This window comes from Jaculus jaculus, chromosome 1 (genome assembly GCF_020740685.1).
Source record: "Jaculus jaculus isolate mJacJac1 chromosome 1, mJacJac1.mat.Y.cur, whole genome shotgun sequence".
NCBI classification, from domain to species: domain Eukaryota; kingdom Metazoa; phylum Chordata; class Mammalia; order Rodentia; family Dipodidae; genus Jaculus; species Jaculus jaculus.
In genome coordinates, this window is record NC_059102.1 from 174,107,987 (window position 1) to 174,121,368 (window position 13,382).

At 34.8% G+C, this 13,382-nt stretch overlaps 2 protein-coding genes across 2 annotated transcripts; one reads left to right on the forward strand and one right to left on the reverse strand.

The window, feature by feature from the left end:
- The first annotated feature begins 2,199 nt into the window (after window positions 1–2,199).
- LOC101597828 (olfactory receptor 5W2-like) lies at window positions 2,200–3,087 on the forward strand. Its single transcript, XM_004667650.3, has one exon. The coding sequence runs from the start codon at window positions 2,200–2,202 to the stop codon at window positions 3,085–3,087; it is 888 nt and encodes a 295-aa protein (XP_004667707.2).
- A 2,759-nt stretch (window positions 3,088–5,846) lies between these two features.
- Window positions 5,847–9,337, reverse strand: LOC101598125 (olfactory receptor 1020-like). The gene is made up of 2 exons (XM_045141732.1): window positions 8,416–9,337; window positions 5,847–5,881 (listed from the first exon to the last, which is right to left on the reverse strand). Exons 1-2 carry the CDS (start codon window positions 9,314–9,316, stop codon window positions 5,847–5,849), a joined length of 936 nt encoding a protein of 311 aa, XP_044997667.1. The 5' UTR covers window positions 9,317–9,337.
- Between the last annotated feature and the right edge of the window lie 4,045 nt (window positions 9,338–13,382).

A 13,382-nucleotide genomic window follows, 5' to 3' on the forward strand; every position in this document is an offset into this window, starting at 1 on the left:
AGGATTATAGAAAATACCACAATGTGATCTGATTGTAAGCTTTATCTCTCTCAATGTATGAGGCTAAAACTGCATTGTATGGAATTATTTAAGGGCACTTATCACTGAAATAGAAGCTTAGAAAAATGAACCATGTTGTCTTTTTTATTGTTGGAATTCTATAGACTTACAGAATACCAACATCAAAGCCTCTTTTCAATCCTAAACTTTCTCATGCAACATTCATTTTTTTTCCTACTAATATTTCTAAATTACATTATTCTCTCACATCCACAGTATTGTTTCACACAAAACAGTTCAGAACTCAGACTATGTTGATAGAGTTAGTTATGCCTTTATATTTCCATATCTTTTTTTATTATTATTTATTTATTTATTTGAGAGTGACAGACACAGAGAGAAAGACAGATAGAGGGAGAGAGAGAATGGGCGCGCCAGGGCTTCCAGCCTCTGCAAACGAACTCCGGACGCGTGCGCCCCCTTGTGCATCTGGCTAACGTGGGACCTGGGGAACCGAGCCTCGAACCGGGGTCCTTAGGCTTCACAGGCAAGCGCTTAACCACTAAGCCATCTCTCCAGCCCTATATTTCCATATCTTTGTGTTCATTCTTCTGACTGAAATACTAAATCAAAAAGATATGGTCATTAGGGTATGTGTAATATACAGTGTACTTCAGTTTTCTTTTATATTAAAAAGATGGACGTAATGTATATTTTATACACATCACATTCTGTCCTTATGGACTGTAATATTTTTGCCAATAATCCATTAAAGTATTAAGGCAGGTATGAAAATTATGCCACTTCATGTTTTTATGATGATTACTTTGCATCTTTAATCTTTCTTGATCTGAAGGAGCTTCAACAAGTGCAATTAAAGTATAAATTTAAAGTATACAGTAAAAGTTAAAAATAAAAGTGTCTGCCTTTGCTAAAATTGTTGCAATGTTCTCAGGGGAATATACTAAGCCTTGAAGGCAATTAACAATGGATATAAATTAGAGAGGAATGAGGATTTAAGTCCCAGAATTAGGAAAGAGAAAATTAAATGCCATCTTCCTATACCTCAGGCAACATAGATGAAGAATTAAAGATTCAAGTCTGGTAGGTTTCTTAATACTGTATGTAAATAGTAGTCAAACATAATAGTGGTTTCATTGGCAAAAAGAGAAATCATTAAGAAATGTCTAAGTGAATAATTCTAAATCTTGTTACTCAGTTAAAGTAATGTAAACATAGTGATATTTTCTTTATAGAGCTAAGTGAGTTTGACTGACTCTTATTTGTGTAAAGAATATTAAGTTTTTATTTATTTATATTTTAACCAGGATTCATAACTAACTCAGTGAATTTTTCAAATCACCCTACAAATAATATATTTAACTTTTAAATTTTATATTTTATTAAATAATAGATTTCCCAAAGTACAAATATTAACACAATTCAGTGCAATATTACATATAAATATAGAGGAAATAAAATTCAGACTACCATGCCATGTTGTCCACATTCTAAATTTTATGCATCAGCTGACACACACCGAGACTGTTTCTGAAGGACATGCATAAGTACAAACATAAACACAAGAAAGTATGCCTATGGACCTCAGAAACACTCATAATAAAAACATCATGCATTTTAGCGAAAATTCATACTAAAAGCTAATGAAAAGCCACAATATTTTTTAAAGTTTGTTGATCAACTTTTGGAATGCAAATCTTGAAGCAGAGGAACTTTACAAAGGGGTAAAACAAGGAAGAGAAGTGACAGGATACTTCAGCAAATAACATGGTTTTTCAATGAAACTTTGACACTGGAGACATTATCAGATTGCCTTTCATTTATCCACCTATACGTATCATTAACAGCAAAAATCAATTGTATTACTTGAGTAAAGTAATAAGTGTAATCCTTTTGTCCAACAAATGCATTTGCCTTCTATCTCCTGGTAACAGTGATCAAGATCATGAATATATCTCAGAAACCTGACACAAAACAGTGACATCAGCTTACTTTAGACATTTTTAATAATGTTACATCTTTAATGTAACATTTGCCTGGACAATTTCCTGATGGCAAATGAAACAATTTATACAAGCAAATATTACTGTGTGTCATAGTAGTAATTTGGATATGCAGAGAAATATATATCTAATCTATTATTCTCTTTGTTTTGTAACAGTTTATAAACAAAGAAGAATGGACACTGGGAATTGCTCAACTGCTGAGTTCCTTCTTCTGGGAATTACCAATAATCCTGAGTTAAAAGTAATTTTATTTTCCACATTTCTGGCTGTTTATCTCATTATTCTTCTTGCAAATGTTGGAATGATCATTTTGATAAAAATGGATCCTCAGCTCCACACCCCCATGTACTTTTTCCTCAGCCACCTCTCTTTCTGTGACCTCTGCTACTCCACTGCAGTTGGGCCAAAGATACTGGTCGACCTGCTTTCAGGGAGCAGTTCAATTCCCTTTGCTGGCTGCACCCTGCAGTTCTTCATCTTTTGTATCTTTGCAGACGCTGGGTGCATGCTACTGGCAGTGATGGCCTTTGACAGGTACAAGGCCATCAGCAGCCCCTTGCTGTATGCAGCCAACATGTCCAGCAGGGTGTGCTACCAACTCCTGGCTGGAGTTTACATGGTAGGGGTGGCAGATGCTTTGATACATACAACATTGACATTTCGCTTGTGTTTCTGCAGGTCCCGTGAGATTAATCATTTCTTCTGTGATATTCCTCCTCTCCTATTACTATCTTGCACAGACACACAGGTCAATGAATTAGTGATATTCACCATTTTTGGTTTCCTTGAACTGAGTACCATCTCAGGAGTCCTTATCTCTTATTGTTACATCATCGCATCTGTCTTGAAGATCCGCTCTGCTGAGGGGAGGGTCAAAGCTTTCTCTACCTGCACTTCCCACCTGACTGCAGTTGCGATTTTCCAGGGAACAATGCTCTTCATGTATTTCAGGCCCAGTTCTTCTTACTCCCTAGACCAAGATAAAATGAGCTCACTATTTTACACTCTTGTGATTCCCATGCTGAACCCCCTGATTTACAGCCTGAGGACAAGGATGTAAAGGCAAGCATGACAAAAATGAAAAATGTTTGCCAGACTTTGTGCCACACAACTTTAATCCCAGCACTCAGGAGGCACAGGTAGGAAAACTGCTTGGAGTTTCAGGCAAGCCTGAGACTACATAGTGAATTCTAGGTCAGCTTGGGCTAGTGAAAGACCCTGCCTCAAATAATAATAATAATAATAATAATAGTAACTAAATAGCTATAGTCCACAAATAAATATATATTTAAGTATACACATACAAGCACATATTCTTTTTTGTCTCCTATTGCATATTTAATGTAATGTCTCAAGTAACACTTCAGTATGACATGTTTCAGTAAATATTAACACATAAATCATATGTAGTTTTCTAATATACTTAATTTCATTATATCTTCCATTTATATAGATATTTATTGTTTGAAAACTTTTTGATCTGTGCATGAGTGTTGTAAAATGTCATTTCATTATTTTGATATTTTGAGTGTTCTGTTTTTTTTCTTCCTTTGATTTTTGGAGACTGCTTCTTATTAAGCCAAGGCTGGTCTCAAAAATGATATGTACCCAAGTAAGATTTTGAGTGTTTATTATTCTCATTTTATATTGTAGTGAGCATATACTTCATAGTGAAATGCTTTCTGGGGTCATGAGACCTTCAATATATTAGAAATTAGAAACATTACTGAACCAGAATTGTAATAATTCAATAAACTGTAAAATATCATGCAATCAAAGGCAGGGTGTGGAAAACTGAAAGAGAGCTATCTAAACACAGACTGAAATAATGAAAACTTCTTCAAATAAGAACATAGAGCTTCAGCTTTCAACAATGAGGAAGAACAATGGTAGAGGGTAGATACAGACCCTGAGAAGCACTAAGGAATTGGGAGAAAAGTGAATTATAGAAGACAGGAAGTTAACCATGAGAAGTGTCATGCACAGCAGTACTGATTTCTACTTCACCAAGTGACTAGTGATGTTGACTGTTTATGTATTAGACAATTTGTATGTCTTCTTTTGAGAAATGTCTACTGAAATTTTTTGTGTACTTCTTATCCAGATTTGGGGGAGAATGTTTGTTTACTTTTATGCTGAGTTGTTTGAGCACCATATGAGTAATAATTTTGAGCTAAGTAGTGCAAGATTGTGACATAGTCAATAATACTAGACTGTGTGCTTCAAAATCAATAGAAGGAATGATTTTTAATATTGTCTCACAGGGCAAGATAAATATCTTACTAACTGAAAGATGTGCTGATAATTTTGATAATTACTAACGTATTCAGTACTCATGATATCTCATTTTACTTTATAAATGTGTACAGTTTTGTGTGAACTAAAATTAAAACAAGATAAAATAAAAAAAATGTGAAATGCAGAGGCCCAGTACTACCCAATCTTGATCTGAAACTTTTAACTTCATCACTTCTACTAAGCTTTTCATTTTCTCTTGTCTTCCTGGTTAAATGTGCCTTCCTGTGATTCACATATATCACCTTCATAAATAACAGTATTCTATTTACCTGCTAATCTTCCACAGCATGAAATTGTGACTGTTCCTTGCTCAAGTACTTTGAGTTATAAATATCACCACATCACCTGCATTGTGACTTATACATTTAATAGTAAAAATAGTAATAGTGAACCCATTTAGTCCTTATTTATTTAATAAGGATTAAATATCAAATTATTATTAACTCTTAATCTTATATTTACTTTTAATATATACTTTATGGCTTAGGAAAGTATATAAGATGACTACAGCTTCTTAGGCAGCAGGTGCTAAAAACATGCATCCTCATCATACAAGACTCAAGCAACAGTCATCTAAGGGCTTTTTTGATCCTCACCCAGTGTCGCTGCTCTATTTAAGCTTATGGCATAAAATATTAAGAGAATGTACATATAGATACACATTTGAGGACTTAGACAACCTTTCTGCTAACTATCTATCAATTGATCAAGATGAAAGACATTAAATGCTTCCCCAGCTGCCATTCTAAACTGTCTTTGAGAGCGTTTCAGTGTGGAAGAAAACCCTCAAATTCCTTTACTTTTCCAAATGTTACTTGTGGGACACCATTACAGGTTATAGGAAAGTATATTGATGGGGAAAATACAATACATATATCATATACATAAACACCTGTATGAGCATTCACACACACACACACAAAAGAATAAACAAAATTCCTCTGCTGTATTTATTTTCAGGGTTTAGAAAATGTTTCTGCCTGTCTTGCTTGCTATTATTTTTCCTTTTCTTCTTCTCTATTTTTTATTAAGTGCAAACTTTGTATGGACACATTGGACATTGGTATCATTATTTTCCTCCCTGCCCTCACTCCACTTTATTTTATTTTATTTTATTTTATTTTATTTTATTTTATTTTATTTTATTTTATTTTATTTTGCATTTGGCTATAATATTCCATTCAACACGTCATTGAGTAAATGCAGCAGTGTCCCATTTAAGGTTATACAATAACAAGAAATTGCATGCTCAAAGTAAACACAAATAAAATCAATTTCTTTTATTTTATTGTAATATGTTTGTTTGATATAAAATTTACTTGTATATCTTGCTTTGGGTCTAGTCCAAAATGAAATGTTATGACCAGGGACATTTGATACAAGGAAATCTCCTACCACAGCCTATTCCTCTTCAGTCTGACTTCAATCAATTATAAGAGCAACTCCAGGGCCAGCTGCTCCTGTCTATTGTACAGGAGATCTGAGCACCCATCCCTGGACACTCTTACCCACCACCCTGGGTCACAGATAAAGAGCTTCTCCTAATTTTGCAGCAACTGCTCAAATAAGAGATATGACATGGACCTTATCCAAAGGCCATGGGAAGAGGACCTCACCTTCCTCATCGAGCTCATATTGTTGTACAGTTATTTTTGAATGTTACTTTAAGAAAGACAACACAATTCACAAAATGCAATTTAAAAAAATACATTACTAGTGGAACCACTTCTCAGTCACCTCCTCAACATAATAGACTTTATTGAAAATACATTAAGTACATTGTCATATATAAGAATTAAAATTCTCCTATTATAAAATGCCTTCAATGCACATAAGCATTAATGTTTAAATACATTAACTCAATAGTTAAACATTGTCAGAACTCCCTTATTCTGACTTGTTTTAAATTAAGAAAATTATGCATGAAGAATAGAGCACAGGAAAATAAACTGGGCTTTGTGACAGGTAAGTGTTCATATCAGCATTCTATTACTTAATTATACATTCTGAAACCATACTTAGTTTTCATAATTTTCAACTCTCATACATAGGTTAATATATAGTATAGAGAAACACCACTTAGCCATATTCCACCATTTCTAGATGCCAATTCCTATCTCTGCTCCCATACCATAGCTTCCTGTGACATTTTACATTCACACTTGGTTTTCAAGACCTCTAATAGACACTAGATACTTGGGAAAATATTTGCAATCATATATTAATTTATTTATCATATGAGAGTTATCAGTTCATACATTTATTTTAAAAGACTATCACTATGGTAATGTTTTACACTAAATATTGAAACGTGTGACACTACTGAAAGCTCAAAACAACATAAAGCAGACAAAACTATTTTTTTTTTTTTATTTATTTGAGATTGACAGACAGAGAGAGAAAGAGGCAGAGGGAGAGAATGGGCGCGCCAGGGCTTCCAGCCTCAACAAACGAACTCCAGACACGTGCGCCTCCTTGTGCATCTGGCTAATGTGGGTCCTGGGGAATCGAGCCTCAAACCAGGGTCCTCAGGCTTCACAGGCAAGCGCTTAACTGCTAAGCCATCTCTCCAGCCCCAAAACTACTTTTTACATTTTATAGTGATATGATCTAAACTGAAAACCACTTATAGAAAGTATACATTTATTTCATAAAAATTCCCTGAAATTGTATACTAAGAAGGACACTGACATAAAGACAATTAGATTTTGTGGGAAAAAATTAATAGTTTATTAGGGAAGAAAGAACACAACACAAATTACTACAAAATAAGGTTGAAACTGAGGTCTTCAAAGATTATACTAGTGACTCATTGAAATGCAGAATATAATTATCTTCTGGAAAGGAAGGAGTATTCACAAAGAATATACAGGGGTTGACATCTGAGGAGATCTTCACAATAAGGAGTTCAGACTCAGGAGATGGCTCAGCAATTAAGGTTGCTTGCTTGCAAAGCCTACCAGCCCAGGTTTGATTCCCAGTACCCACTCAAAACCAGGAACATATAACATATGATTTATGTGGACAAGTGGGCTAAAATGTGCACATATCTACTTGGGATCAGAATTAACAGATGATAAACAAATTTTGTGAAATGCCCTTTTCTTCTTTTACTATAAGGCTACCATGATGAGCCACAGGTTGAGACATCACGCCCAGAGGCATTCCCTCCCCTCCAAAAATAACTGACTGCTGCTCCCACAATGCCTAAACAACTCCATAGGAATACCTGAAACCCCACTGAGCAGCACCCCCAACAGAATGGGTCAGGAGTGAGGGAAAACAGGGTACCAACATTTGATGTATCTTTATGAAATATGTTGTTAATAATAATAATTTTTTTAAAAAACATAAAAATACATCCACTGTGGAGCACTGCAAAAAGTCACAGAAAAAAAATAAAAACATGTTTTAGGGCCTTGAGAGATGGCTTAGTGGTTAAGGTGCTTGCCTGCAAAGCAAAAGCCTCAGGCTTGATTTCCCAGGACCCATGAAAGCCAGACGTACAGGTAGTGCATGTTTCTGGAGGTCCTTTGCAGCATCTAGAGGCCCTGGTGTGCCTCTCTCTCTCTCAAATAACTAAATGAAATAAAGAAATTTTAGGAAAAGTATATATAAGAAATTAAGTGAAATCTTCCATAAACGACATATTATATATTTCAATTCCCAATGATAAAGTGATTGATATGCATAATGTTAGATATCCTAGCTCTATTGCCTTTCTCTGTGGTTGGGGCCTCCTTATGCATAAATTCAAGGAACATGAATTCCAAACTGACTTTTTTCCACCAATAAAATCATTTGATTGTTGAAGGTGTATGGCCCATTTCAGCTTACCCTATGAAAACAATTTTTTAAAATGTTTTGTTTATTTATTTATTTAAGAGTGACAGAGAAAGAGGCAGATAGAGACAGACAGAGAATGGGCGCGCCAGGGCTTCCAGCCACTGCAAACGAACTCCATATGCGTGCACCCCCTTGTGCATCTGGCTAAAGTGGGTCCTGGGGAATCGAGCCTTGAACCAGGGTCCTTAGGCTTCACAGGCAAGTGCTTAACCACTAAGCCATCTCTCCAGCCCATAATTTTGACTAATCATTTTTCTAAAGGCATTTTTGACATCTTTGTTCCTGAGACTGTAGATTAGTGGGTTCAGCATAGGTATAATCAAGGTATAGAACCTGTCTATATCCATTGAGTGGCCTGTACTGGGGTGCAGATAAATAAAGATCAGAGTGCCATGGTAAATGGTAACAACTGTCAGGTGGGAGGCACAAGTAGAGAATCCTTTTTTCATTCCTTCTGCAGACCCTGTCTTAAGAATGGCTGCTATAATGCAGGCATAAGAGAAAAGCACTGTTAGAAGGCAGAGAGCTTCCACCAGGCTTGCAAAGACAACCAGAATGATGTCATGCATGTAAGTATCAGAGCAAGACAAAGAGAAGAGTGGGGAGATGTCACAAAAAAAGTGGTTGATTTCTCTAGAGCAGAATGACAGATCAAAAGTGTTAGTGGTGTGAATAATTGAACTCATTGTTCCCCCCAAGAATGCGCCAATGGCAAGCTGGTAAAAAGCCCTCTTGGACATAATGACAGTATACAGGAGTGGATTACAGATGGCTACGTACCTGTCATATGCCATGGCTGCCAGGAGGAAAGACTCTGTGTCAACCAGAGAGCAGAAAAAATACAACTGTGCAGCACAACCATTGTAGGAAATGGTCTTCTTGTCAGAAAGCAAATCCACGAGTAATTTGGGGGCAATGACAGAAGAGTAGCATGCATCTATGGAGGACAGCATGCAGAGGAAAAAGTACATTGGTGTGTGCAGCTGGGAAGTGACTCCGATCAGCATGATCATGCCAACATTCCCCATCAGGGTAATGGAGTAGATGGAGCAAAACACAGCAAAAAGAAGACTCTGGAGCTCTGGGTGGTCACTGAATCCCAGCAGCAAGAACTCGGTCTTCACAGAGACATTCTCCAGCCTCATTATCTGCAGTGGTTTTGGCTTCTATAGTCGTAACAGAGCAGACATTGAAAAAAGAAAAATAATTTAAAAATTGGGTTAAAATAAACAGAAACATGTTTCCAAACCAAATGAGTATCCTCATAGTAAGATGGCATGCTCACAGTTAGTACATTTTAAGAAATATGTCTTCAATGTTTATACTAAGTCAAAAAGTGACCACCCAAATTAAAGGTTTTATTTCCCACATCCAAAAGCACTGCCATCAAAACAGTTGCAGGATTGTGAACTTATCTACACTTTCCCTTTAATTTGATGAACTCTCTCATCTGTCTTCATTGTCAAGCCAAGATTGTGCCAATCACCTTATTTTTGCAATTGTTGGACAAATGACTGTTTTTCCCTTTACGTTATTTTGCTCATTTTTATCATAGGTAAAAAGTCTGGCTGTTCCACTCAGTCTTATCAACAAAGGAATAGAATATTTCTCCCTTAGAGATGTGGATCCCAGGTAAGGGTCTAATGAAGTCCTTGGAGTGATTCCAGTCTACTGATATCATAGAACAAGGTTCTGAATTATCCACTTGAGTGGATTAGACCCAGCTCTGCTCCTCACCAGCTAGGAAACATAGCAGGACAATAACACATGAAGTTCATTGTCTATAATTTGAGAGTGATATCATTTTTTTTAATATATACAATGTTCCCTAGCTCAGTACACTCACTATTTTGTTTATTCACCATCTTTTGGTGGTAATATTACAATTCCTAGTGAATTAACATACCCATTTATTGATAGTCTGAATTTCAAACAATGGAATGACCATTTGTCATGTTTAAAAGCTTGTTATATTCAATTCAGCATGTTCATTAAATGTACCCAAAAGATTTTCTTTCTATAGTTAATAACTATTTTAAAATACTGGAATAGGCTTATATGCCTCTACCTCTAAATCTGGCTATCTCCCTTCAACACATGAAAAACACATTTTTGTGTTTTTCTTATTCCTGATCTTTAAATTTATCTTTTTAAAATATTTATTTTTTATTATTTCTTTTTATTTATTTGAGAGAGAGAGAAAAAAATAGGGAGAGAGAATATGGCACATGAGGGACTCTTGCCTCTGCAAACAAATTCCAGACTTGTGTGCCATGACTTCCAGTGGATTCTGGGTAACAGAACTTGGGCCAGGAGGCTTCATAACGCTTTCATTTAGTTGGTGAATCATCTTGTCAGCTCTAAATTTATGATTTTGATTCTCTTTTATAGTAGCTATAAAGTGTTAATTAACCAAGTACAATCATTTAAGGGCACATATTTTGTATAATATTCAATGTTTTTATGATTTTGGTTGTCTGCATGTATTTGTGGGTGGATCTGTGTATCTGTCTACTATCTATCTAATCTGTTTATTCACAGAGATAAATTTGATTGCTGTTTTCTATTTCACATTACATGTATCTATTTTCTCATAAAACAGCTTTTTTAAACCTCAGTATTCTATTTAGAAACTTATTTTACCACTTTCCTCTCACTCTCAGAAGTCATTTCTGGTTTCCATAGAAAAGAGTAAATAACAAGTAAGTATACCCTAAAATTCCCCTTTAAGTACTCTTAACACATTTAAATATGCCTGAGTGACAATTTCCTTTCTTTTCTTTCTCTGGAGAAAACACATGCCTTCTCACTGAGTTTAATTCCATCAACTACTTTTCTGTCCATGAAGGTTATAATACTACTATTAATTTTTCATTCATAGACTTCAAGCTAGTGTTTTTTTTCTTAGTATGCTTTAAATTTATTAATGTATATTTACTAATTGTACAAACCATGGACATTTGTGACACTTAATCTACATGTATATGATGTACACTTATCACACCATCAAACCGTCTTATGGCCACCTCTCTCCTATGTCTGGTCCACTACTTCTTCCCTAGTACTCTTCTTGCTATCTCAGAGTATATATTTTTTAATTAGACAAGATTCTACAAATGAAAAAAAAAAGTTATATGTGTGAGAATCTGGCTTAATATGATGACTTCCAGTTCCATCCATTTACCCAAGGCATGATTATGTTCTTCGTTGTTGTTGGATGAAACCCTATAATTTATGTTGACATACACATACATATTCTGTATTCATTTGAACAGAATTGGAAAAATATATTTTGACTTTTTTTTTTTAATGTCATAAGCCTTTCTCCTCATTGGAACATCTCAGTTGGCCTCCTTCCAAGTAGTCTTTCTCTTGCGATTTTGAAACATGTTACAGAAGCTTTGTCACTATAGGTATAAAGCAAATATTTCATTTTTATGCTGGCTGCTTTCTTTCTTAAGCCCTAAAATAATTTTCTATCTCCCAGAAGCTTATGTTTAAATGAGTTCGTGTTGCAGAGCTATTTCCATTTAATCTCTTATCCTTTGTACCCTAACCTCGCTTGATGTAACAATATTTCAAAACTGTGGATTTCCTTTTCACATATTGGTTCAGACTTTTGTTTTCCTTTTGGATATATTTGTGCGTGTTCATGTTTGTGTATTGTGCAGGGCATGAGTATGTGCAAGTGTGCATGCATGTGTATGCATGTAAATTTGGATGACAAGGGAGAATCGCCAATATTCTCTTTTTAGGAATGCTATCTATGTACTTTTATGAAACAGTGTGTCTCACTAGCCTGGGCCTTACCAATTAGGCTAAACTAGATGTCCAGCAAAGCACTGAGTTTGAGGATGAAAATCAGTTATTTATGCTTACAAGTTAAACACTTTATTGACTGAATTATCATCCCAGCATTTTTGTTAAAATGTTTTAATAATACTGATCAACTTAGTTAAAACTTTGTATCAATCAGAGTAAATGATAAAGTGGGAATTCTCTAACTAGGAATGTAATACACTTGCAATAATTGTGGTTTCTACACTATCATCAAATTTTCCATACATATTCTGTTTATAGAGAAGTAATATAAATTATTTCTCAATAAGTGTGAATTGTTTTCAAATACTACTGACCCAAATTTAGTTCTTACTATTCTTTAAAAATATAGTAAGCATAAATTGTCTTTTAATCTTTTATATAATAAGATGATGATTGCAGGAAAGTTAGCAAGTCCATGTTTAAATATCATGTGACTAATAGGACTGGACTAAAGATTAGATATTCTTTATCACTTAATACGCTGTTCAATAGACAATGTCCCCAACCTAGAGATGAAAATGTTGTAGAAATTAAGATGTTAAATGAGAAGAAGAAATACTATTTTTTATGTAATATGTGCTAGATGCATCTGTTTATTTTTCTTTGGATTAAAGACAGAATGTTGTGATCAAGTAAACGTAAATTAATACAGACACTATTAAAATCAGTTTGAAGGCTACTGAAAGTAAGTCATAATTGAACTGTCATGTGATGAATTATGCATTTATGTGACTTTGGACATGTCTTATATATCTTTTTGGTTTGATATTATGACATGTAATATATGTACTATGAGAGCATTTGTCAGCATGGTTATGAGTATTATACAAATTAACACATAGAAAATAGTTTGAAGTAGATTTTATACATCTCCCATTCAATAAATGTTATATTCACATATTAAAAGGTTAAACTAACTTTGGGTTTCCTTACACATTACTGTTTATTATTTTATGATAACTCACTATATTTATTAATATGAACAATTCTCATGTATAGGATAACCCAACGAGGAGGGTCCCTGAGGTGGCGGGAGGACAGGGAGGATGCTAATGATGGTACCAACATGACTGTATGCCCACTGTGTAAATAACTAATAATAATAATAATAATTAATAATAATAATGACAATAATAAAGTAATCATTTCACCTAAATTCCAAGGAGGAATTAATTGGAAAAAGAAAAGACTTATGAACTGGTAGCCAACTCTGAAATTCTCCATAAGTACAATACAGGTAGAATCCTCAAAGAAAATTCCAGTACCCACAGAGTCTTTCCATGTCTTGTTGAATCCATGTCCAACAAGACATTTTCCCTGTCCAAGGCTGGGAAAGTGACCATGGCTGCAACCACAGGAGAAAGATGGCTGTGTACAATATGTGGGGAT

Excerpts from the sequence above, each read along its gene's own strand:
- LOC101597828 (XM_004667650.3), top strand. The coding sequence starts at position 2,200 with ATGGACACTGGGAATTGCTCAACTGCTGAGTTCCTTCTTCTGGGAATT.
- LOC101598125 (XM_045141732.1), bottom strand. The coding sequence starts at position 9,316 with ATGAGGCTGGAGAATGTCTCTGTGAAGACCGAGTTCTTGCTGCTGGGA. Across the intron at positions 5,882-8,415 it reads TGCCTTTAGAAAAATGATTA|TTGCTGCAAAATTAGGAGAA; the intron begins GTCAAAATTATG and ends TTATTTGAGCAG.